Source organism: Bubalus kerabau, chromosome 5, assembly GCF_029407905.1.
Source record: "Bubalus kerabau isolate K-KA32 ecotype Philippines breed swamp buffalo chromosome 5, PCC_UOA_SB_1v2, whole genome shotgun sequence".
Classification (NCBI taxonomy): domain Eukaryota; kingdom Metazoa; phylum Chordata; class Mammalia; order Artiodactyla; family Bovidae; genus Bubalus; species Bubalus kerabau.
In genome coordinates this window covers 75789233-75814870 of record NC_073628.1, presented here as the reverse complement: position 1 = coordinate 75814870, position 25638 = coordinate 75789233, and the positions used below count along the sequence as shown (strand labels likewise).

The 25638-nt window shown below is 45.8% G+C and overlaps 1 protein-coding gene across 4 annotated transcripts in view; it reads right to left on the bottom strand.

The window, feature by feature from the left end:
• TGFB2 (transforming growth factor beta 2) overlaps positions 1–23185 on the bottom strand; it is a 95285-nt gene extending 72100 nt beyond the window's left edge. Inside the window, exons 1-2 of one of the 4 annotated variants that reach the window (XM_055581912.1) lie at positions 21786–23185; positions 5479–5562 (exon numbers count right to left, since the gene is read on the bottom strand). In XM_055581912.1, the coding sequence (XP_055437887.1) occupies positions 5479–5562; positions 21786–22131 (430 nt within the window). In that variant the 5' untranslated portion in view covers positions 22132–23185. The remainder of the gene's footprint in view (positions 1–5478; positions 5563–21785) is intronic. The other 3 variants (XM_055581911.1, XM_055581909.1, XM_055581910.1) reach the window with 3 other exon arrangements.
• Between the last annotated feature and the right edge of the window lie 2453 nt (positions 23186–25638).

The window sequence follows — 25638 nt, the reverse complement described above, 5'->3', positions numbered from 1 at the left end:
TCCATCCACCAGCAGAGCTCACACAGCACCTGAATGCATAGACCCGATTGACATGTCTTATAGAGATGGATGAAGGAATCGAACCGACATCCCAGTGTAAAGTCTTGCTGCTCAAAACTTAAAAATTGGAACACAAACTCTGGTCCAACAGAAATGCTTTTTGACTGATAAGAGACATAGTTTTACACATTCCCTGGCTTATGACCTCATTTCAAAGTTTAGGCAAACGTACAAGGCACAGCTGGACAGATCCAAAGTGCCTTCCAAGTCTGACTTTCCACTTTCTACAAGAAGAGACAGCTTGTCATCCTCGGAGGCCAACCGTGGTCACCTATGAGTGTAGAGTCTTGTGTTCCTGGTCATGAACCAAGGGTGGCCGTGACTAAGCAGTCCAGTAAGTGCCGCCTCCAGCAGCTGCCATTCCACACTTGTCAGCACAAGATGGGAGACCCAAGAGGTTATTTGCATACACAGAAGGTGCAAAGGTAGCTTCTTTCCAGAAAGGAAGGGGGTGGGTTGCCAGTAATTCAGGAGTGTCCATTTAAAACAAACAACAAAAAAAACATATTCTATATACAGAACCCACTTGTGACCTGCCTATCAAATTATCTGTTAAAGAAAGAACTCAGCACAAGGAAGGTCTTGTTGAAGTTCCTAGTTGTTGGAACGTCCTTCTGCTGAGTGCCTGCCCAGTGCATTGCCAAGACCAGCTCACTGGGCTTCCAGCGCCTGCCTTGGTCACTGTCCTCAATTTTGCTGCAGAACCCCTTGGCTAAAACCACCCTTCTTCCCATTTGATTCAGAGGAAAAACCACAGACTTGGCAATGGCCTCCAAGTCCCCACCTGACCCATGTGTCATTATCTCTCTAATCTCATCTCTTAGGATACGTCTGATCAAATTGCAACTCACCTCCCCACTCCCCAACGTTGCTCTGATTTTCTGTCCTATCACATTGATCACATTCTACCATTCTCATCTTTTTAATTAATTGTCTATCCTCTTTCTCCAAAATGTGAAGCTCCCCAAGGGCAAAGTTTTCTGTTTTATTCACTGGATGGCATCGCTAGTGCCTAGATGGATGCCCAGTGCATTGCGACAATGAACACTGTGCAGTGAACGACTATCGTAAGAATGTCTCGTGTTTACCTTCGTCTTCCTATGATCTTTGCATGCATTAGACATCTGTCTTACAACTAGATCTACAACTAGAGACCTTTTTAATGGAAGGCTTGCTGGGAAGTAGAATGAATACGACTAGTCATTCTTTTCCTGCTTCAATAGAAAAATGCTTATTCCCATTGTTTAAATCTGCAAAGTGATGAGAGTTCTTATGGTATTAAGACTTTAAACTTCCTGTTTTCCAGTGGTTATTAAGCCTGACCAGTATAATCCTAGGGCAGTTATAAAGTGACCACTGTACTCAGTGCCTCTTCCTCTGGTGTTAGTTCACTGTTATATTTACTCTTCACCACATAGCAAAGAACTTAGCTCTCAAACTGGTAGAAATAACAGAGAAATCACTTGGGGCACAAAGACAATTCCTGGGCATGTTTATTTAAGAAAAAAAATGCTTTTTTTTGGTTCAGTGATACACAGCATGTAGAAGAACTGGCTATTTCTCTATCTTGATCATCAAAAACACTACAGTAGTTATAGAATAGCCATATTGTGTGGTTGGATTCAAAATACTGGATGGTTCTAAAACAACATCAAAATCACAGGAGAAAATACCAAAGTCATTTATTATTAACTTTTTCTGTTTAATATCTGGGTCAGATTTTCACCTGCTCGAATACCTTTGGTTGAAAAAAAAAAAAAAAACCAAAACACTATTTGGAAAGAGAAAACTTCAGTTACTTGGAACTGAGTTGGGCTGAGTGAGTAGAGTTTACATTCCATTGTTGGCGAGATCCTTACCCCGTGGAATGTCTCAGAACAGATTTCAGGCCATGAAGAGGTCAGCGGTGCTTTGACCAAACACTACCTCAGCGAACTAAACATTATACATCAGCTACGGCATTATAAATTGTACATCGCTTGCACATTATACATTTGTTTTGAAACTGCGCTGCCCAATCCAGCGTGCGTAACCTCCCAACGAGGCATCCACCCACCGCCACGTGGTCATCTGCCTGCATATTCACAGCCCCTCTGTGGTGAGTGGTAAGCAGGGGTGATGTGTGATCAGCGTGATTAACCACAGACCTAACTCGATCATTGTATGCACTGAGGGACATGGAGAGCACAGGGTGAAAACGTGGTCACGCTATGGATTCGGGGTCTCACACTTGTGGGACCAGCTGATCAAACAGAGGCCCTGCTAGATCTGAATCCTTCAGGCTGAAGGACTTGGAGTAACAGACCGGCAGATTAAGAGCCTCCACTGCATCAGGTTAGTGGGGACCGGCGCACCTGCGCTGCCTTTTAAAGGTACAGACTCCTTGGGTTCCACCCGCCCCAGGGACTCTGACTCAAGACAGGCCCGGGAATCGGCTTTTGATGACCCTTTGGAACATACCAAAAAATGCAGGCCACACTCTGAGAAGCCCATCTTTAAATCTGAACCAAGCTAATGCAAGGCATCACGCTCAGTAAATACTTAAAGAACAAACAAAGCTGGATTTGCCTTCATGACTCTTAACCCATTCCTTCCTGGAGAGACCATCTGGACTGCTTATCTCCTGGACTCATCTATCTTAGAAGAAAAACCTTCAGGCAGGCTAAGCTCATCTCAACCTACATTTTGGAGGAGAGTGAACTTAAAGGGCGGGAGGGGGTGGAGTGGAAATGATGTAGCGGCCACACAGGCTACGAGGGGCAAGGACGATGTCTTCCTCCAGGGGATTTGATGTAAAACTGAGGAGGCATCAGTGCTGCCAGTCCAAGCATGGGTTCAGGACACGTGGTGATAACTACACCCAGGTTAGAGAGGGAGGGAGGAAAACCAGAGGCGCCACGGGTCCCCCCACCCCTCGGCTCCCTGCGGCCACTCCCAACATCTCCTTGGAATGGAGAGGCGGTTCACACAAGGTGACAGGGATGACCCTCGAGCCGCTTGGCACCAGCCAGCCTCCACTTAACGAGTGTTCAGAATCACAGTCAGCATGGAGAAATTCACCCTGACCCTGGACGCCTGCCCCCTGGCATCGGCTCACTTACATTTTTACTCAATTACTATTTCTAAGAACAGAGACCAAAAAAAAAAAAAAATTGCAGAGCCCCACTGCTCAGCAGTCTTGCATGGAAGGTCTGGAAGGGTCTGCAGGCTTGACTCCCAGGCGGGAAGCTGGGTGGGGCAGGAGGGCCTCCCACTGAACAGGGATCTCTTCCCCAGCCTCACCCTCTGAGACACTCCTGATTTTCCCAGACTCAGGAGAGGCAGGGTGGGCTTCCAATGTTTTTCCACCAAAGAAAGGGGGAAGCTTGCAGCCATTAAATGACCGAAAATAACCCCAAGGGAGAAGGCGTGTCTGAGGCCAAGTGGAAGGGTAGACCTCTCCACTTGTTTACTATGAGGAAAAGATGAAAAGGAGATTAATCCAAAGTGGTAGGTAAGAGAATTATAAAAACTAATGGGATGGGATTCCCAGGGGAAACAAAAGAAAAGCAAAAAAAAAAAAAGAAGTTTGGGGTCTCTGTGGTGTGGTGGAGGGCACGAGGGCCAGATCTGACTTCAGGATTTGCTTCTACTCCCTTTGCTAGTTTGATGACTGAGGACAAGGTATTCACCTCTCCAAGCCAGAGTTCCCTGAAAAATGGGGATTTCATCCCACCCTCGCCAACCAACCAACATGGGAAGAATAAGGATGACAGGCATTCAGTACCCGGGACATGGGGGCGGGGTGGGGGGGACAGAAATTCAACACATTTTCCTTCTCTCATCCCTTTCCCTTGTCTTTTCCAGCAAGCTGGCGAAACAAACAAACAAACAAAAATCAGACAATTAACTCCTTGGTTTAGACAGTACAATAAAATACTAATTTAGAGATGGAAAACCAAATACAATCTGCCTTACAAACGGGAACTTAAAAAGCATGGATGAAGCCATTCACTCTTTTTATTCACATGGCAGCTTCTAGCCATTCTGAGGCTTTCTGTACTCAAATAAATATATATTCTCAATGGAATCAGTTTTGTTTTTGAGGAAAGCCCAGCTTAGGTCACTGTAAATAGACTATTTCATTTCTTGATTCCTTGATTCCTAAGGAGCAAGGTTAGTAGCTCAGTTGGTAAAGAATCTGCCTGCAGTACAGGAGATCCAGGTTTGACCCCTGGGTCGGGAAGATCCTCTGGAGAAGGAAATGGCAACCCACTCCAGTATTCTTGCCTGGGAAATCCCATGGACAGAGGAGCTTGATGGGCTGCAGTTCATGGGGTCGCAAAAAATCGGGCATGACTGACTAACACTTTCACAATTAGGATTGGTAAAGTGCACAGCAGGATAATCAGACATCTATTGGGGAAATAAAAACATTTCTCCTGTCCTTATTTGGGATCTCCACCTGAATTTAGAATCCATATAATTCATGCTTCCTCAGGGCCTCAAAAGTGTAGAGGGAACCAATGTCAGGACGGTAAGTCCATTTCCTCCCTTCCTGAGCATGGATCAGGGTACCACCTGGGCCAGACTGTTTCAGTGTCACGATTACATAAGACCTGTTCTTTGCTGTGGTCTCATGGCTCAGCAGATGATAAAAGATGGCACTCAATAAAAGCTGGCTGATTTATTAATGTTCCAAATCAGAAAGTGGTGAGCCCTCCAGCTTTGGTGACCCCCCCACCCCACCCCAGCCTATCACACAGGGTTAGGCTCTGAGGGGCCTGCACTTGTCCTGAGGGTCAGGGCGCAGTGGTAAGCTCTCAGGTTCAGCCAACTGAAGCCTTGACCATGATCACCCCATTCTCTCATGCAACCCATATGAAGGCCACAAACAACCCATGAATGACTGTATGAAGGCCACAATGATCAGCATACATTTCCCAATGTCCTCCCTGTAGAACTTCAAAGGAGAGAAAGATCTCCTTCTTCCCTTTCAGTTCAGTACCAGAAACATTCATTGAGCCATTGCTGTGTGTCAGAAATAAGAACACAGGTTCAAATAAGAGACCAAAAAAAAGGAACCCTTGACATTCTGACCATACAATCCCCCCCACAGAGTATCCTCCCAGGGAGTCAAGAGATCAATCTATCAAGTCACTTGGGAAGCCCTAGATCACACATCTCATAGACCCACAATCCATCCTTCCCCGTATTAGAATCAAGTCATCATATCACTTCAAAGCATTCATGAGTTTTTCTGATAGACACTCTGACTACAAGATTGGGGGCACCTGTGTGACTGTCCAGCTACGAGGCTGCACTTCAGAATTCTCTTTTGCCTCTGACAAGTCCCCCCCCACCCAGGAGACAAACACTAAAGATGGACCGGCTACCACTACGTCAAATGAGGTATATAAAGCAGACGAGTGTACTCACCAAGGTACCCACAGAAAACCTGGGACTGTCTGGAGCACAAGCTGCCCACTGAGCCAGAGGGTGTTGTAACAACTGGGCAGACAGCTAGGAGTTTTAAAAAGCACAGTCATTAGCTATTTTACTGAGGAGATGCCTATACAGAGCTATACAAAGATTCAACGCAGAAGAGGGACTCAATGCATGTATTTATCATTCCCCCAGAAACAGAAGGGCCCCGCTACTCAGGGCCAGGGGACTATGGGGTAAGCAAGTCTGGGGGATTGTGGATTCTCACCCCAGATCTTTTGGCATGCCTTAACCAGCAATCAGGCTCCTGAATTTAGCGTTCCCCTTAACACATTCTAGTGTTACAATAACAATGTACAATTTATATACTGAAATAGTCACATAAATACCTTGACTTATATTAAAGATGAATAGGAAAGGCCCTGACCTTTTGAACAAAAGACAGACTCCCTCTTAAGAGTAAAACTCTGACTTTCATTTGGTTGGCCTCGATTTCAGTTTTCTTAAAACCACCTGTTACCATTTCTAACACATGAAAACTCCTATATCAGTGATCAAAAATTCAAGTATATACTGGTTTAGGGCTGCTTAGTGACAATTTAAAAACCTAGGCCTCCTTGGAATGGATTACACGCATCTTCCATGATACTTTTTGACATCCTGAAATTCTGAACTCTGCCTTCTTTAAAGATCTTGTATGCATACTAAATGTCAGATTTTTGCATGAGATGATGTGGATGGACACCCCTGCTCTGTCATCAGTCTCCTGGAATCTTTGAACAAATGCCTCGATGCACCTAAGCTTCTGTTGCTATAAAATGAAACTGACATCATGCTATTCCTGAGGATTTATGAAAGATTGAAATGAGATATTTAAAAGAAACTGACAAATAAAAGATGCTCGGGGATACAATAATACCAGTTATCTAACTTATTTGATAGGTGAATCCCCGATGGCCTTCCAGGTCTGCATGAACAGACTTCCTTCCCAGCTCCTTATACCAATTTAAAATCCATGCAACTTCCATTCACCTAGGGCATGTCTTCTAAAAGTAGCATGATCACTATTCATACCTGACTTGAAGATTTCTTTGGACAAAACACACAGGTCTTATGGACTTCCCCCTCCCCTCTCTCTCTCTCTTTTTTTTTTTTTTTTTTTGCCAGATTTTTGTTTCTCTCTCAATTCTAAAGCAGATAAGGAAAACTTTTTTCCATGCCCTATAACTTACCACCTCCAACATTCAGCCCCCTAACGAGATCCCAGGGACACATTTTCACACTTGTGGGGATTATACCTTCCAGTCAAAACCCTCTTTAATTGAGATGTGGGAGATGCCCGGCCTGGATGGCTCGGAAGACGAAGGCCCAACACCCAGGCCTCGGTAACATGTTGCTCTCACGTCGCCACCATACACTGCTACCAGCTGACATCTGCTCACACACGTTCTCACCCACAAGCAACCACGGTGTTTATTTTCAGAGCCTCCCCGAGAGAAAATTCCCTCCCATCACCCGTCAGCAAAGATAGGAAGCTACAGACAGGGTAGAAACTGTGTCACAAGATCAGCAAGGCACACGATGCCTTCTCATTCAGATCTGACCTCTAAAAAGAGATGCTGAAAGCTCTCTGCGATAAAAATCTCAAGGAACAGAACCAGAGACAGGCAGGGCATGCAGAGCGTGGCTGGGTCAGCAGCACGTTCTCTTCACACGAGGGCCCTGTGCATTTCTGGGGGGATTTCACTCCTTTTCCTGGGAAATAGCACCTTCTTCAGGCCAGTGGCTGTGTGGTGCTCCAGAGGGATACTGATTCTGTTAATGGAATCCAGATCCCTGAACTCAGCCCTGATCACCCGGGTCAAAGGAAGTCTATGAGAGAACAGGGCAAGCTAACTGTTGTCATCTGTCATTTCCAACAAGCTGTCCTCAAGTAGGCACCTTTGGTTTACTCTCCCTCTGTTATCAAGCTACAGCATTAAAATCCTTTCTTTCCTCCCCTCCCCTATTTGTTTTGTTTATTTTGTTTTGTTTTTAAGCAGGGCCCAAGAACAGGGTGAGCTTCACTGGTGGCTCAGTTGTTAAAGAATCTGCCTGCAATGCAAGAGTCACGGGTTCCATCCCTGGGTTGGGAAGATGCCCCTGGAAAAGGAAATGGCAACCCACTCCAGTATACTTGCCTGAAAAAAATCCCATGGACAGAGGAGCCTGGCAGGCTACAGACTACGGGGTTGCAAAGAGTCGGACACGACTGAGCGACTAAACCACCGCCATAAAGAACAGGGTGCTCTGGTGCTGATCCAGGGCCTTGAAGTTAAGACCATGAATCAGATGGAGATATAAGTGATGCAAATAAGGGTGATTTATGCCAAAGAAAGTAACTGTTAGTTTTAAAAAAAAAAAAAATCAATTTTCAAGATCTGTGTTTGAAGTCACACTAAATACAGGTAAACTTTTTCTATTAATAAGGTTTGGGGTCTGTGTGAAATGCTTTTTAAAATGTGAAACCCTAGGGAAAATCTGAGACATGAATAGTCTTAGAGATACAATCATTTTTAGAAGTCCCTGGGTATACTCATGGATAATGGGGGAGCATGGCTCAGGTAAGTCAGAAGATAAAAACAGTCCTGGAATTAAAATTTTGCATGAGTAATTTACAAAATAACTAAAAGACAATGAAGCTAACTATAAAAGTGCTAGGACTCCTTTTTGCCTGTGATGACATAACTAAGAAATAAAGCAGTCAAACCTAAACACAGTTTCCAGAGTGTGCTTCTGAGCTGCCTACTTGGATCTCACCTCGAAATGAAAGAATAATCATCTTGGTAACTCCCTGATGGTCCAGTGGTAAGGACAATGCCCCCTCACTGCTGAGGACCCTGGTTAGATCCCTGGTGGGGAACTAAAATCCCTCAAGCCACAAGACATGGCCAAGAAAAAAAATAAATAATAAAACTATTAAATAATAATTTGGATGGAGGGTAGGAGACAAAGTTCCAGGAATCCAGACCCAGCACTCCAGGCGATCCTTTTGCTTGCAAGAATTCCAGAAACACGAGTATAGCCTTTGTGACCTAGAGGTTAGAAAGGCCTTTTACAAATAATTGCTCATTTGTCCTCAAAACAACCCAATCAGGTGGATCACAATCCTCTCATAAGGGTTGTCTCTTCTGGGTAGTTAGTCTTTTTATGTAGCGTGAAAGTGTCTCTTAGCCAGAGAGAAAGACATTCTTGCTGCAATGACTTCTCAAGCAGAATTAAAGGTCACTGAAAATGGGCTTCCCAAGTGGTGCTAGTGGTTAAGAACCCGCCTGCCATTGCAAGAGACGCAAGAGACTCAGGTTCCATCCCTGGGTCAGGAAGGCCCCCTAGAAGAGGGCATGGCAACCGACTGTAGTGTTCTTGCCTGGAGAATCCCACAGGCAGAGGAGCCTGGCGGGCTCCATAGGGTCACAAAGAGTCGGACACGTCTGAGTGACTTAGCAGGAGCAGCAAAAATGCTGCAGTCAACTCCACATCAAATTAGTCCCTGCCTCAACCCCTCCCCAGCCTCCACACAAACATCCTCCACACAGACATCTCTCTCACAATGACAACGGTTCCAGAAGTGGGCGCCGTTCTCTCTCCCAGCACCAGATGACAGGGAGTTTCTACTCCTCTCAGAGGATTCCCAACCAAGGTTTCTTACAAACTGCTGATCCCCAGCGTCTAACGACTCAGGGTCAGTTTGGCTCAAGACTCTCTTTCTAGAATCCGGGTACAACTGCCAAAGAATTAATGAAACTAGACCTGACCCTATACACATAGTTTCATTGTTGACGGTGATGCTTTCTGACAGCGGAATTCTTCTGAAATATATCTTGCTTCAAGACAAACCAGCGGCTGCCACCTCATTCCACGGAGGTGTAAAGCACAGTAGGTGAAATAGTGGCCATTCAGGACTGAGTTCACACATAGGAACAGCAAACTCTACTAACACACTTAACAACCTAAAGCTTGAGTGAGAACCGCTGTCTGAGAACCTTAGGTGATAGCCATCATTCTCCTTTGGTTCTGCCCAGCTATTTCTGGGTAAAAGCTCTGTTTCTCTCTCCTTAACTTCCGGAGTCAGATGCTAAGATGCAAGCTTGGATGTGGAAACCCTTCTTCCAGAAAGCCCTGACAGACTTCCAAGCAGCCAATTCCTTTACCAAATCATCCATCTTCTGTAAAGACATGTCCTCAGTCTGTGATTTTCTTTTTTTTTTTTCCTCCTTCTAAAGTCAAATCAGAGTTAAGTCAGCCACCTATTTTTCTTTCTTTTTTTGGCCTTTCTCAGCTAGCAACTTAATGATAGGAGTTTATTATAAGGAAAGAATCACTTCAATGGCATAGTCATTAAGTTGTCAAAACAGAAGTGAAAACGAGATGAAGCCAATGGATAGGGAAATGTGCTGTGTGCTCAGTCACTAAGTCGTGTCTGACTCTTTGCAACTCCATGGGCTGTAGCCTGCAAGACTCTGTCCATGGGATTATCCAGGCAAGAACACTGGAGTGGGTTGCCATTTTCTTCTCCAAGGGATCATCTAACCCAGGGATTGAACCTAGGTTTCCTGCACTGGCAGGCAGATTGTTTTTTTTACCACTGAGCCACCTGGGGAGCCCAGATAGGGAAATAAATAATCCTATAAGAAGAACCGCCCCCCCCCCCCACCACCAATGGAAGGAATAATAAAGTTACTGCTACATATGATCTAGAGAGAATAACTTTAGTTGAATTTGGTCTAAGAAGTATTGAATTCCCAATACAGAAATGACTCCAAAACTTAGGTTATAGTTCTTAGAAAATTCCCATTTATGTGCAATAATATATTTTAGTGACCTTAAAATGCATGAAAAACTACTGTCTCCTCGTTTAGGCAGTTATTCCTCTGAGATCAATGTGTCTCTTAAAACCAAACTCTGCCTTCTCATTCACATGCTGGAGTAACAAACAAGGGCTGTGACAAGAGCCTGAAGTTATGAATGAGCAGTTATTTGTGAACATACTTGTCACGACAGATGTGGAATCTGTCAGTGCGGTGTGGGTTAGATAGGGAAAGCCAAATGAACTGAGCCAAGGTCAGAGTCACAACATTTTTCTTTTTCCTCCTTGAGACTGGAAAGATGCTACAGTGCTTCCTGAAACTAACATCTCCAAAAAAGCAGCCCCCGAGTGTTACTCGGGCTCATGGTTGCCTCGTGACCCTCCTTTCCAAAACACCATGTCTCTTCCTCAGGAACGTCCTGCTTCCTAATGACCCATGTGGAGGCTGCGAGGAAGGCCTGAAGGAAGAGCCACACTCTCTCTGTGGACAGAGATGCGTGCCACATGCCAGTGTGAGAGCAAACAGCTGCCTGAGGAGGCTGGAAATGCATCCGAACTATTTCCAGAAGGTCTGGGCTTTGCAACATTCAGAAAGCATTTTCCATTTGCTTTAAGTTCCTCAAGTTGTTGTGATTAAAGGGGACATCTAAGCCCCACATTTCTGGCTTATCAGGCAGAACCAAGTCCAAAGGCTCATTTCTGAGAAGGAGGGGATGGGGTTGGTCCACAGAGAAGAGCTTGTGGGCACCAGAAGGCATTCCCCTCCTTCTAACAGCTCCTGCTGCTCTGCTTAGTTGCTCAGTCGTGTCCACCTCTGTGTGACCCTATGGACTGTAGCCCACCAGGCTCCTCTGTCCATGGAATTCTCCAGGCAAGAATACTGGAGTGGGTTGACATGCCCTCCTCCAGGGGACCTTCCCAACCCAGGGATCTTCCCAACCCAGGGTCTCCTGCATTGCAGGCAGATTCTTTACCACTGAGTCACAGGGAAGCCCCCTAACAGATCCTAAGCCCAGTAAACTTGGTTCCCTTGGGACAGCGGCGTCCTCTCACACCAATGAAGTGGTTTTACTCGGTTGCTCCAGGAAAGCCAGGATGCTGCATCACTCAGAGAGCATCTTACTCTATTGACAGCTGCTCCTGCCCGAGTGTGGCCTGTCCTCTCGGACAACACCTCCTCAGTTTTCATTTCCTCCTCAAACCCTTTGCAGCAACTTCTCACCACCCTCTCCCCTTCTTCCCACACGTCCTCCTCTGGGAGACTTCTACCCTGTAATGGCATTTTATTGCTGAAGTCTGTTGCTAAATGAATTAGCAAAAACCGACTTCCCCAGCAGTCGGTGGTTAAGACTTTGCCTTCTAATGCACAGGTTGTGGGTTAGGTCCCTGGTCAAAGAGCTAAGATCTCACATGCCTCGTGGCCAAAAATCCAGAATTTAGGGGAAAAAAAAGAAGTAATACTGTAACCAATTCAATAAAACCTTTAAAAATGGTCTGCATTTTTTTTAAAAAGTCTTTAAAAATGTTAGAAAATAATAATTAATAAATAAATAAATTGCCTGGCAGTGAAGAAACCGCTGTGGCTGGTTCCTGATCATGAACGTGAGATGAGGTCCAAACATCCTGGCTACCTTCTCAACATAGCCTCTCACCAGGGGAGGCAATGAGACAAGGGACCTGGGAGAAGGGGCCGAGCGTGGCCCAGAGACAAGCTGCCCAGAAGCCCCTTCAGCATGTCAGCCTTTTATGAACAACATCCTCCCTCATCCAACCCCAACCTTTGTTGGATTTCAGCCTTTAGGGCCCAGAAAGATAAAGAGGCGAGTATTATGTAACTCATATGCATATTCAGAGAGATCAGTTAAAATCATTTCAAAAAAAATTCCCCTAGAAATGTACAGGCCCTTGCAACACCCTGAGATGTCAATAAATAAATAAATAAATAAACCCTGATATTAATGCACTGAGCATGCCTAGCAAGACACTCCAGCTGGGAGGAATCCAGGATGCAGATCTCCTGTGCCAGAGGTGGCTATTGCCAGTCAGAGGCTCTGAAAGTTTACTAAATAGAAACGTTTCCTGAGGGCAGATATCATGCCCCCTCTTAATTTTATTTTCAATGTGTTTCTAGGACAGAGCGCTCTGCTATATACACATGGACTGCTACTCTTGCAATCCACAAACATGACTTCCCTGATGCTAGGTGTTTTTCATATTTTAATACCTCTAAAATCCCAATGCACTCTTAGAAACAATGGCATGTTACAATTAATGAGAGCTCTAAGTGGCATATGAAATTACAGACTGTCGCTTCAGGCGTGTCTGACTCTGTGACCCCAAGGACTGTAGCCTGCCAGGCTCCTCTGTCCATGGGATTTTCAAGAATACTGGAGTGGGTTGCCATTTCCTACTCCAGGGGATCTTCTCAACCCAGGGATCCATATGAAATTATGGTGCATTGTGAAATCAGTGGTGTTTGAGATTCAATGCATAATAACTGCCTGCAAAGCAAGCCTATTAAGTGCCAGAAGTAGCTACACTGGGAATTTCTTTGCACATCATCACCCATCCTCCACGATCCTAGGGGGCAGGGCACATCTTCATCATGACAAGTGAACAAACTGAGATCAACTTAAGTGCCAGGGCTGTAGCCCCGCCACCAAGCTACGGATGGCAGAGCCAAGATCTGAATTCAGCAGTGTGTGTTAAGTCGCTTCAGTTTTATCAGACTCTTTGCGCCCCCATGGACTGTAGGCTGCCAGGCTCCTCTGTCCATGGAATTCTTCAGGCAAGAATACTGGAGTAGGTTGCCATTTCCTCCTCCAGGGGATCTTCCCGACCCAGGGATCAAACCCAAGTCCACGTCTCCTGCACTGGCAGACAGGTTCTTTACCACTAGAGCCACCTGGGAAACCCCTCAGCAGGAAGCAACGGAAATGTCCCTGAGGCAGTTTGAATAACTTGCACTGAGACAGCCAGGTGGCTCACCCAGACAAGACCACGTTTTAACAACTTCCATCGGCCTAGAGTAGGGCTGCTTGTCTTTGAAGCTCCCTTTTCCCTTTCCACCTCTGAGACTGTTCTGGTGCAATTCCCTTTTACTTATTCTCTTTCTTTTACTTATTGGGTCTGTCTGGCTCTCAAGCCTGTGCTCATTAGACAACACCATCCTGCCTTACCCAATCCATTTTCAAGAGACAAGATGAATCTCCTATCAATCACATTTAGAAAAGTTTTGCAAAGAAAATGATGGCAGTTCAAGATGAAGACCAGGAGACTAGAAAGATCACAAGATTTGTATCAACTACCTGCAGAGATAAAAGCAGAATATGTTAAAGACAAGAAAAAAGACCCAGGGCTGTAGAAAAGGATTCAAAAATATAGTGCCTTCTGGAGGGGAAGAATGCAGAGCTTCTAGGAATAGAATTCCTGACAGGAGAGGAAAGTCACCACCCTTTCAGGGATGTTCTACGTCAGTTTTCAAGAGGGCAGGAAAAGTCATGCTCTCTGTTTCCTGATCTCTATTTAGGGCTTCTATTACTTATGCCTGACTTCCCTGGCGGCTCAGATGGTAAAGCATCTGTCTACAATGCAGGAGACCTGAGTTCAATCCCTGGGTTAGGAAAATCCCCTGGAGAAGGAAATGGCAATCCACTCCAAGACTATTGCCTGGAAAATCCCATGGACAGAGGAGCCTGGTAGGCTACAGTCCATGGGGTCGCAAAGAGTCAGACACAACTGAGCAACTTCACTCGCTATTACTTATACCTAAAAGCCTGACTTTCAATAAGACATCGCTGATAGAAATAGTTATAGCCATGTCCTCAGATGTTGCAGGGAAAATACTCGTACGGACTATACAGGGTTACTTGTGAGAATGAAGTAAGTGCACACATATGAAATATTTAAAACTATGCTTGGCACATAGTGTGTACCCGCTGAGGATTAGCTTTCATCATCATCATTATCACCAGCATTTTCATTCTTATCTGCAAAATTGGAAACAGGAACTGGGTGGTTCTGAAAGGCCTGGTATTGCCTTTAGCATAGGAACAAGATCCATCAGGCATGGTTTCCCTGATAACAGAGGTAAGATTTCCATCTGTCCACATCTCCTGGTCTTTCAACTATGCTTTCAACTCATAGATCTTTCTTCTGGTGACTTAGTCTTATTCTCTAAAGGGAAACCCTCATTCATTTATTAAATATTGGTTGAGCAAAAACAATAAGCTGTAAGAACATAGCTAAGTCCAAGTGGGTTCTTGTTCTGAGGTAGGTCACCAACCAATGAAGACAGGTCAGGACACAGCTAGATTTTACCTACAGCAAAAGAAAAGAGGCTGAGACAGAGATGAGTATCAGTACTGTGAGAGTGCAGACAGAGGAAGAGCTAATTAAATATGACGAGGACCATCAAAGAAGGTTTCATAAGGAGATGGCACTCACTTAACCTCAAAGGATTCTTAAAGGTGTTAAAAGATGGCTCTCTAAGTGGAAGAAACAGCATAAACAAAGGCCTAACGGCAGGAAAATAAATGGCCCCTTTGGGTAAAGGCAAAGAGAGTGATCTGGCTGGAGTGTAGTTATCATGGGAGGATTTAGTTGGGGGTGGGATGCTGAGCAAGGAGGAGGGACCAGACCCTGAAAGGTCTTGGATGTTATCTAAGATATCTGAGATCTTATCTACAAAGCCAAAATTCTCAAGGCCTTCCTATATTAGGATTAGACAGTGATGGGCCTGCTAGATTACCAGCCCTGCCAGTCTCTGTTCCCACCCTCTTAGATGCCAAAAATCACCTAAGGACCTATCCGAGTGAGCCATGGAAACAGATCCTCTGAGGGAAAGTTACAAAGAAATGAATGAGATGGAGGTCCTGAGACATCCTGGGCTGGTGGGAGTGGTCCCCAGAGCGTTACTTTTAATCACATCAGAACACCTCTAAAATATCTTTTTAATATCTCATAACCAGTGGCATGTTATAGTCAATTGTCAGTGATGTTTCTTTCTTCAGGGCACATAAAAAAAGGGTTCACTTTAAAATCAATGGTCTTTGGGAATCAGTGATTAATAGGTACCCTGCAAGGAAGGTCCACTAAGTGCCAGAGGTAGGGTTTGGGACTTCTTTACACAGGTCATGGTCAGTCTTTTGCAACCCTAGGAAGCCGGCATCTTATTCATCTTTACAAATGAAGAAACATAGGCATGAGTCAACGAAGTTCCCCACCCTACACACAGGTATTCCAGAAGAGAGAACAGGAAGGCAATCTAGAGCCTGTGGGGAAGAGGTCAATGGGGAGAGTTTATGAAGAGTTGAGGCCACCAAGCCCATCTGGCAGTAAGGTGGTGGTCACAGCACAGAACTGTTCTAACCTACCGGAGGTTAGAAAAGAAACAAAACCGGTGACAACCACCGAAACCGACTTGTGGTTGCAGCGTGACTCGAATTTCTCTCAAACACAGGATGGAAGCAAGCTCTGCAGTCTAAACAAACCCATCAAAGAGTCCCTAGCATGTGATTAAAGTGAAACTACCTGGAAGACACTGAATTCCTAGGTCAACAACTATCCTTGTTTAAAGAATAGTAAAAGACAAAGCACACCATATGGTTTCAAAATGACAGTGGAAACTTTTGTTTATCTAGGCCAGAGGCACGTTTCATCAAGCTATTCAGCATGGGCAGAGTAGACCCACCCTTCGGCAGACAGGGAGAATGAGCACATTTGGGAAACCCACACCCTCTCTCCAGGGTCCCTCAGGACCGGAGGTGCTGCAAGAGGAGGGCTGAGCAGGACCGGAAGTGCTCCATGAGGAAGGCTGAGCAGTCCCGGAAGTGCTCCATGAGGAGGGCTGAGGGAGCTGCAGCCAGAGCTCTTCCCCGCCCTGCTCACCTTAATACTGGGCTTCCCAGGGGGCGCTAGTGGCCAAGAATCCCCTGCCAATGCAGGAGACATATAAGATGAAGGTTCGATTCCGGGGTCCAGAAGATTCCCCTGGAGAAGGCAATGGCAACCCACTCCAGTATTCTTGCCTGGGAAACGCTATGGACAGAAGAACCTGGAGGGCTACAATCCATGGGGTTATAAAGGGTCAGACACGTGCGCGCGCACATACACACACTCACCCACACCCCTTAATACTGAACTTGTAAAGGGGTGGGTGGGACCAGGGAGGGAGAAGGATCCCCCAGTCCCACCTTGGTGGTCGGCTTGCACATCTCCCTCAGAGGCAGTCTCCTCCACTCTTCTTCCCTAACCTTCGAAAAATGCAGCCTGAAATGTGTTGTAATCTCTGGGCAAAGGCCTAGCAGTCGGTGACCTCCTCTGTTCTAACCCAGATTTGATATGGGATCAACAGTGAGTCATTAGCCCTTTTTTCACATCTCAGTTTCCTCTAGGAAACAGGATCTGTCATTCTTTCATATCTTTTTATATGAAAGAGGCTGTGCCTGGGTTACATCAACTTTTCACTAGGGAGAAGACAGCATTCAAAAAGTGCAGTTCCTTGAGTAGACCCCAGGGGTCGCTGTGGAGACACAGGCGGCTCCCGGAGCCTCTGCCAGGTCAGCGGGTCCCCACCTACTCTTCAAGCTTGACAAAGCCCAGCCTCCATCCGGTTGGTAGGGACTCCTCAGAAGAGGAGAGCGGCCTCCCTTGGCAACAAAGACGCCCAACTGCTTCAGTTATAACCAGTATATTTCTTTGAGGGTTTTTCCCAGACTTTGAAAAGTAAAAGAAAAGAGGAAACCCTGGAAGAGAAGAACGTGGCCTAAGTTAAATGTGACCACAATTAGGCACTCGAGTTAGTACAAGCAATGATGCAATTCAGTACAAGTGGGAGAATTAAAACTTGGTCTGCTGTGTATTAATAACTCAGTCATTGGGGAAGTCTAGGGAAGAGGTTCAAGTCTGTCTTTGATCTCTGTGTCTCTTACGCATCCACACACACAGAATCTTCAAAAATGAAATCCCTATCACTTGGCTGTACACCTGAAACTAACACAATATTATAAATCAACTATAGTTCAATAAAAAGAAAAATAATCCCTGACTGTCCAGCAAAAATACTACTATATTCTAGCAATTGCTAGTATTTTCCTTCATTGGTTGACAGTTCAGCCATGTACTGGAGAAGGAAATGGTAACCCACTCCAGTATTCTTGCCTGGAGAATCCCATGGACAGAGGAGCCTGGTGGGCTACAGTCCATGGGGTCGCAAGAGTCAGACACGACTTAGTGACTAAACCACCACCACCAGCAATATATACACAGAAAAGATATACCCATGAATAGAGTGTTAAGTTGCACCCCTGCCCCAAACCATAGTGCTACTACTGTGTCCATTCTATGTTCCATGATTTCACTTGGCAATTTACAGGGGAAATAGAAAACGAGATTGCCTGGTATTAAATGTTTAGCATTTATGTGAGTCAATTACAAAAGAAACCTCATCATGATATCTCCTGCTGTACAGTTGAGTTTATCTAATTCAATATGACAGAATAAACCAACATGATTATTGACTTTCTTCCATTGTGTAGCTTGGAGATTCCACTCTTCCTGAACATGAGCTGCTTATTTTCCTTGCAAGGAAAATCCAAGATAATCCCACACTTCTTTTTTCTCTGTCCCGACTAACATCATACTGTTGCTGACTGAAGTTACAGATGGGTGGGGTGGCGCTACTGCTCAGGCTAAATGAATGGCAAGTTTTGATGCCTCTCATTGAAGCCCTTTAAGACCATCATAATATACTATATATCATACAAAAGAGTGAAATTCATGTTCCAACTTACTTAAGAAAACTTACTGATTATCTGTCTATTCCATGTTAATGTCCTTTTGAGCCTAAAGATGTTTTGTTTTTAGGTTATTACTTTGGAGGTGGTGCTACTGCAGAACTTAGCAATCCCAAATAAATTCCAGGGTTACCAGGCTTCTCCACATGGGAATTTCATAATTTTTTTTATTTAAGGGGGTTGGGAGTGGGAAGAGGACCTGTCCTGTGCATTCTAGAGTGGTTAAGAGCAATCCCTGGCCTCTCCATCCCCAGTCATGACATCCAAAAATGTCTCCAGACATTGCCAAACATTCCCTGAGGGTGGGAATAGCAAGAGCGGTAACATCACCACAATAAGAACCATGACACCTGCCTGAAATTTGTTACATGGGAAAGAGAGGAGAAAGAAAGAAAAAAAAAGTTTTGTCTCATCCTTTTTCCTTTTTTGACTGTCCAAGTGTCTACATATTTCAATTGTTAATCATTTGGATTCTTACTCCATTAAGTGGAATTACTCTTTCTAAATTTCTAAAGCCTATCTAGTACAGTGTCTTTGGAATAGATGTGCCTTGAGGTTCCAGTGGATTGTCAAAGGATGAGAAGTCTGCTAATTCCCACTGGGAAAAGTGTGGGTAAACCTAAAACTCCACTTTGAGCCTTAAACTAACAGCATGTGAAAAGATCAATACGAATAAATTCAAAACTAATCAGACCCCTTCTTCCAATGTTGACACAGTATTATTTATAACCCATACATACCTTCTTGACTAAAATTCATCCTAGGAGATTGGCACCTGGCCAGTTCTATTCATATTTACTGTATTTATATAGTACACTGGTCCAAGGATAATATTTAAGACAAAATATGCTTCAAGGCATATACAATATCTCTTATATTTTTACTTTTAAAACTCCACATTGTTAAAAATATTCGTCTGAACTGTATAAAATGTCCTGCAAAGGACTATCAAGAATCTGTAATGATATATAGCTCATTGAGTATAATTAGAGCATATTTGTAATATTTGAGTTGAAGTCACTCCCTGAACTCTAATAAGTTGGTGGTAAAAAATGAACCAGTGATCTTTCCCATGCCTCCATCCCTGGGGCTCGTGACCCTCCTCGGATTTCCTTTGAGAAATGACAGGCACACTCCCTCCCCACAGCAGCTTCAGAGAGGACCAAGTTAAAAGTTGGGTGGAACGGTCCTAAAGAGGGAGACTTGGTATATAAGCTAATGCTGTCCTTTCAATTTGCCCTTTAAAAAATATGGAGTGATTTTTTTTTCTTTTCTTCCTTTTTTTTTTTTTTTTTTTTGGAAGGGTTCTCTATATTCCAGTATAACTAGAAAGTGCTGGAAAATCAGTTAACCTACTTTCTATAAAATTATCCACAGTCTTAGCACAGTAGTATCAAATCTGCTATTAATAAGACTTTCTGCTCCTAAACTTCCTTTCAGACTTTAAGAAGCCTGCATTCTTTGTAGGAAAACTGATAGTGTATATTTTATCCTGTGCTGATCAGAGGTTTTCCATTTCTTTGTAGCTGGGAGTGGAAACAGAAGGGAATCCACACACCCATCTTTAATGCCAACCTCTGAAATCCTAATAATCTGAGAATTTTCCCAGTTTGGTGATGATTATGATCCCGGGTGGGATCATCTCAATTCTTCAGATTGAAGAGGGTTTGAAAGAATGAACCCTCTTGGGTAACTTGCTCTCTCCACACCTATATCAGGAAAAGATCAGACCTCCTCTGTGTTATGAAAATACCAGCAGTTCATTAAAGCTGTTGCAGGTAAACACTGAAGGGTTGGCTTGTTCTGATTCTACATAACTGCCTGCCTGCCCAAATTCCAGTAGAACGTCGCACGTGCTAGAGAAAGCAAACTGACTCAACTCCCTGTTGGATCTCAAAGATGTTGGACTAAATTACAATGAACTTTCTTTCCTAATATCCCCAGGGCTCCACCCCAAGTAGAAAGCTTTCCTTCCTCCCACCCCCCCTTACCCACCTCCCCCCGCCCCGCATCACGAAGATGGAGGGTATATTATCACCACTGTGGTGAATGGGGCCATAATTACAATAATAAAATCGACCCCCCTTGCCAGGATCTCCTATCTCAGCTCTGCTCTTAGACAAGAGATGATCCTGCAGCAAAACAGAGGTCGCCAGGAAGACTGGGGTTGTATACGTCAGCGATATTCTGAGACCATCAGATACAAGACACGGCAAGTCCCGGAACTACAACTTGTCAAACTAAATATAAATATTCAAAAAGAAAAGCACCTCTCTGCAATTAGAACCTCTAGGATAAAATTACCAAGATGGCCATATTATCTCTGTAGGCAAGACACAGAGACTTTGTGAAGGCAGCCAGAGAGTATATAGGGCATGAAAAGGGGCGGAGAGAAATGGGCAACCAATGAAAAGTGTATTTTCTTGGGATTTGGAATACGCAAAAGTTGGAGCTTTTTTCTTTCTTTCTTTCTTTTTCTTCTTCCTGGTATTTAACCCTCTCAGGTATCAATATATGCTTCTTCTTTGCTTTTTCTTTTTTTATTTTAAGAACTTGGAAATCATTCTAAGCTAACTGCCCTTTTCCCTTCCCCCCAAGGAACTCCAACAATAAATCATTTCACTTCCATGGCTACTGTATGCCAGCTGGTTTTGAGGACACTGCCCTCAGAGAAGCCAGTTTAAAAAAAAAAAAAAAAAAAATCGGCTGTCTTCTACGCTGAGATTCAGGAATGCAACGAAGTGACTGCAGGAAGCCTATGAAAGGGCAGGGAACACCGGGCTCCTGAGTGAGAAAGATAAACGATAAACGCCTAAGAAAAAGGATTTGCTACACCGGCGATTTTAAGAAGGCAGGTTTGAGAGGATTCTGGAAAAAAAAAAAAAAAAAAAATGAAGAAAAAACTCTTTTAAACGTAGCCAGAAACGAAGCTGTCCTCTCTACCATTCCAGGTGAAATCAAAAGGGGACGTGGTTACAAGATCTCGCCTTGGCGGGGACGGGGAGATGTAAACACCCCGTCGAGGTCAGAGATTCACGAATTGAGGGGCTGGAGGTAGGTTTTTGGAGGGGTCGCCAGATCGGGTTTCGTCTTGGCGATGCTGACGTTTTTCGGGGAGTTAGAGACAATAGGGAAGGCTTGCAGAATCAGCTGATAGGTCGGCACGGAATGGGGCGCCTTCCGGTGAGGCTCGTTTTGAGCCACTTTTTTTTTTTTTTTTTTTTAACCCTTCGTGCCCCAGTTCGGCGGGCTCCAGGCCAATCGGAGCAAAGAAAACAAACCCACCGAGGTTTCCCGGTTTAACTCGGCCCCGGGGAGTGCCTGGAGTTTGACAGAGGAGGGCTGACTCCTAGCCGGTGGCCGAGTCGAGAATTCCAGGGAAGAGGGAAAAAAAGAGAGAGAGAATAACGCCTTATAAAGGACGGGGGCGTTGTGGGGGAGAGGAAGAAATGGAGAAAATAAAGTCGCAATTCCACGTTTTAAAGCCTAATGTTCTCAAGCACACAACTGGCAAGGAGGTGGGTGGGACGGAGGACCGGAGAAGGGGAAGGAGCGAGCCGGGGACCCCAGAGGGCAGGGCTATCCCTGGAGTGGCTGCGGTTCTGGAAGCCTCGGGCAGCGCTAAGCCCCGGGGAATGGAAGCGAAGAGCGGTACTTACTTTCCGAGGGTAAGAAGGACGGCATGTCTATTTTGTAAACCTCCTTGGCGTAGTATTCCTCGTCGCTCCGCTCGCGCTCGCAGGCGGCCGCCCTCCGGCTCGCCTTCTCCTGGAGCAAGTCCCTGGTGCTGTTGTAGATGGAGATCACCTCCGGGGGGACCTCCTCGGGTTCGGGGTAGTCTTCTGGGGGGCTGGTGAGCTTCAGCTTGCTCAGGATCTGCCCGCGGATCGCCTCGATCCTCTTGCGCATGAACTGGTCCATGTCGAGCGTGCTGCAGGTAGACAGGCTGAGCGCGACCGTGACCAGATGCAGGAGCAGAAACGCGCTCAGCACACAGTAGTGCATTTTTTTAAAGGTGGAAAAAAAAATTTTTTTTTTCTTTTAAGTAAAAAGTAAGGAAAAAAAAAAAAAAACCCTAGCAACTCTCAAAGTACAGATCAGGTAGTTTTTTTTAATGCGAAACTTTTGCAAACAATCGAGAGTCAATGTCCGAGAGAAAAAGGTATCTTGCTTGAATTCCTTTCAAAAGAAAAGGCAACGTCGTTCCCCAAGTGGAAATATTAATACACGACGGGCAGGGGGAACCTGCACTTGAGGGAGTCGGCAAAAGTTTTCTTGGAGCGACGAGATGGAGGGGAGGGGGGGCGGAAAAAAGAGACGAGTGGCTATTAGGCAGAAATAAATTTAGCAGGAGGAAACGGAGTTCAGTGTGTCAGTTTCGGGTGCGGAGTGGCGAATCTGAACTCGGCTCCTCCGGCCAAAAGGGAAGAGATGAAAAGGTCCCGGGGCTGGCAGCAGGCGCGCCGGCGGGAGGGGCGCGGGCCGCGCTGTCAGGGGGGCGGCCGAGGCCGGCCGGCTCCAATTTATATATTTCAAGAAGGAGCGGCGCGGCGCGGCCCTGCCTTCCACTGCAGCGCTGAGAGCAGGAGCGGCAGCAGCTCCGGAGCGGAGGAGCGCACACGTGTGTGAGTGTATGTGTGAGTGTGCGTGTGTGTGTGGTGTGAGTGTGGGCGCGCGCGCGCCCGGGTGCGCGCGCTGGGGGCGAGCCCGGCCCGCGGCGGGGAGGCGGGAGAGCTTCGCTCGGCGCCCGGGACTCGGCCGGGTCCGGCGCGGGCCGCAGAGGCCGCGCAGGGAGGCGGCGAGGATCCTGCTCCCGGAGCTGCGCGCGGGGGCCGACACCCCGGCCGGCGCGCCGACCCGCCCGCTCACTCCACGTTGCCGCCGCTGGCGAACGCGTCCGGCCTCCAGCTCCCTCCTTCTGCTCCTCCTTCTGCTCTCGCTCCAAACGCCAACCCGGCAACAGGCGAGCGGCGGCCGCCGCCGTGGCTCTCGCCGCCGGCGGACCGCAGCGGCAGCCCTGCGACGCGCCGGCGGGGGAGTTTTATTCCTAGCGGGGTGGCGAAGGGGTTCCCTCGGACTCCCACCCCGACCCACCCTCGCCTGGTTTCTCTCCCACGTGGGCTTTTCTCGCTTAGGGCAGCAGGCACTTGGCAGCCCGCAGAAGGTCCTCTCCTGCTTTCTCCTTTCTGCAGCCGGACAGCCCCCTCGGTTTGCTCCCGAATGGCTCCCTAGACCGTTATCCTAGCTCTCCATCCCTCTCCCAGGGCCTCCTTCACTTGCGCTCTCTCCCTTCCCGGTGTGTCGCTTCCTTTCTACCTCTCTTTCTCTCGGTCCTTCTATATCTCTCTGGCTGACCTCTCTCTCTCTCTCTCCCTGTCTCTGTCTCTCTCTCTCTTCGGGAGCTTCTGGAGCTCCCCTCAGAGCGAACCTTCTGCTGGCAGCAGATAACATCACGATCCTGCCAGGGAGGAGAGATTTATAAGTTCTCCCCGAACCACGTGTTTGCCTTCAACAAAGTGACGTGCTAGGATTACAGTCAGGAGTCCTCTCGTTTACTTAGACCACGAGCTCTCCCTGAACCGTTGAGGGGGTGTGGAAATGAGGGTGGCTGAGAGGCAGGGAGAGAGGAGGTGCAGTGTGCGCCCTGACAGAAGTGATTTATGGTATTTACTTTATATAGTCATTTTGGACCCGTCTGGTGAAGGACAGGCGACCAAGCCTCCCATTTTTACTTCATGTGGCTTGCTCACGGCTTCCCATATGGGCTCACTTGCTCTACTCTTCCCATATTGTTCACACATACACACACACACACACTCGCACACTTAGGCAAATGAGCATCAAACAGTTGACTCTGGGCCAGGCCAGCCCCTGAGATAGGTCATCCAAGCTCCACTTTCTTTGCTGTTGTTCACTCACTAAGTCATGTTCTACTCTTTGCGACCCCGTGGACTGCAGCTGCCAGGCTTCCCTGTCCTTCTCTATCTCCCGGAGTTTGCCCAAATTCATGTGCACTGAGTCGGTGGTGCTATCTAATTTCTCATCCTCTGCCGCCTTATTCCCCTTTTGCCTTGTCTTTCCCAGCACCAGGGTCTTTTAGTGGAGTCATTTTCTGAGATTCCACAGCACCTGCGCTGGTACCTCTGTCCTAAAGCTTATTATGGTTTGTTGTTCACAGCCTGGTTCTGCACTTGAAACAGAACTTTATCTTGTGCACCCAGAGAATGAATTGCATTTATTTTGCTGTTTGAATGAATGGATATCCTCTTAATTTGCTGCCGAAGGCTTTCTCTTCACCTTCTTCCCCAGCTAGACCTGAGTGACCAACTTCATTTTTTCCACAGCATATATCCAGGAAGCTGGGATTTTAAGTGTTAGATGTCTGCTGTTATACACTACTCATAACTTGACATTTTCTATTTCAACCTAGTCCAAATGAGATGAATAAAAATAATGCTTGCCCCTGTTCACTTTTCCCTTTTTCTTTTCTTTTACCTTTACTCAAAAAACATTTTCATCATGACTGTAGCCATACCAAATAGACAGATGATTTAAACTGCAAACTGTTGAGTTTTCCCCCAGACTCAAGGCCACTATATCATTCTGTAGTTTAGATGTTCCTTTTATTACAGAAAGGTCACAAGGAACTTTCTCTAACTTTTGGAATTTAAACTTTCCATGTGTATGGGGTCTATATCATTAGTAAGTAGAGAGTTAAAATAGCTGTAGTAACAGTAGCAGACCATTTTACACTTAGTAACGTGCTGTGCTGTGCTGAGTCACTCAGTCATGTCCGACTCTTTGCGACCCCATGGACTACAGCTCTCCAGGCTCCTCTGTCCATGGGATTCTCCAGGCAAGAATACTGGAGTGGGTTGTCATGCCCTCCTCCAAGGGATCTTCCGTACCCAGGGATTGAACACAGGTCTCCTGCATTGCAGGTGGATTCTTTACTGTCTGATCCACTAGGGAAGCCGGTAGATCCCTAGATGTACATGTTCATTTAATCTTCACAAAGTATTTTTATTATCATCTCTATTTTGCAGATGAAGAGACTGTGGTACAGAGAGGCTAAGTACCTTATTCAAGTAAGAAGCAGAACTGGATTTTGTGAACAGAATCCATTTCCACGTTCTCACCCACTATGTATTTCTAAGAAGCACTGGTTCCAGAACATGTCTGATAAACAAGGATTCTGTGGTGAAGTGAAGTTTAGGAGATACTGGGTACTGTTGCCCTCTCAAGGGTTCATATTTCCCACCATGTTAAAGGCTGAGACTCTTCTGAACTCCTGTGGACATGGGATTTTTCCCTATTCAAACACATTGGAAAACTCTAACATAAAGGAATGGTTCCAGCCCACTCTGAATAATTCTGAAAATTACGTATAAATCGACATAGGTGTGTTCTTTTCTTTAGGTCAGCTGCAAATTGAAGCAGCTTGAAAGGAGTTAGGACAACCAGCTATAATTCCAATAGGCAAAGCAAATTAGAGGCCCTACCATGGGGCTA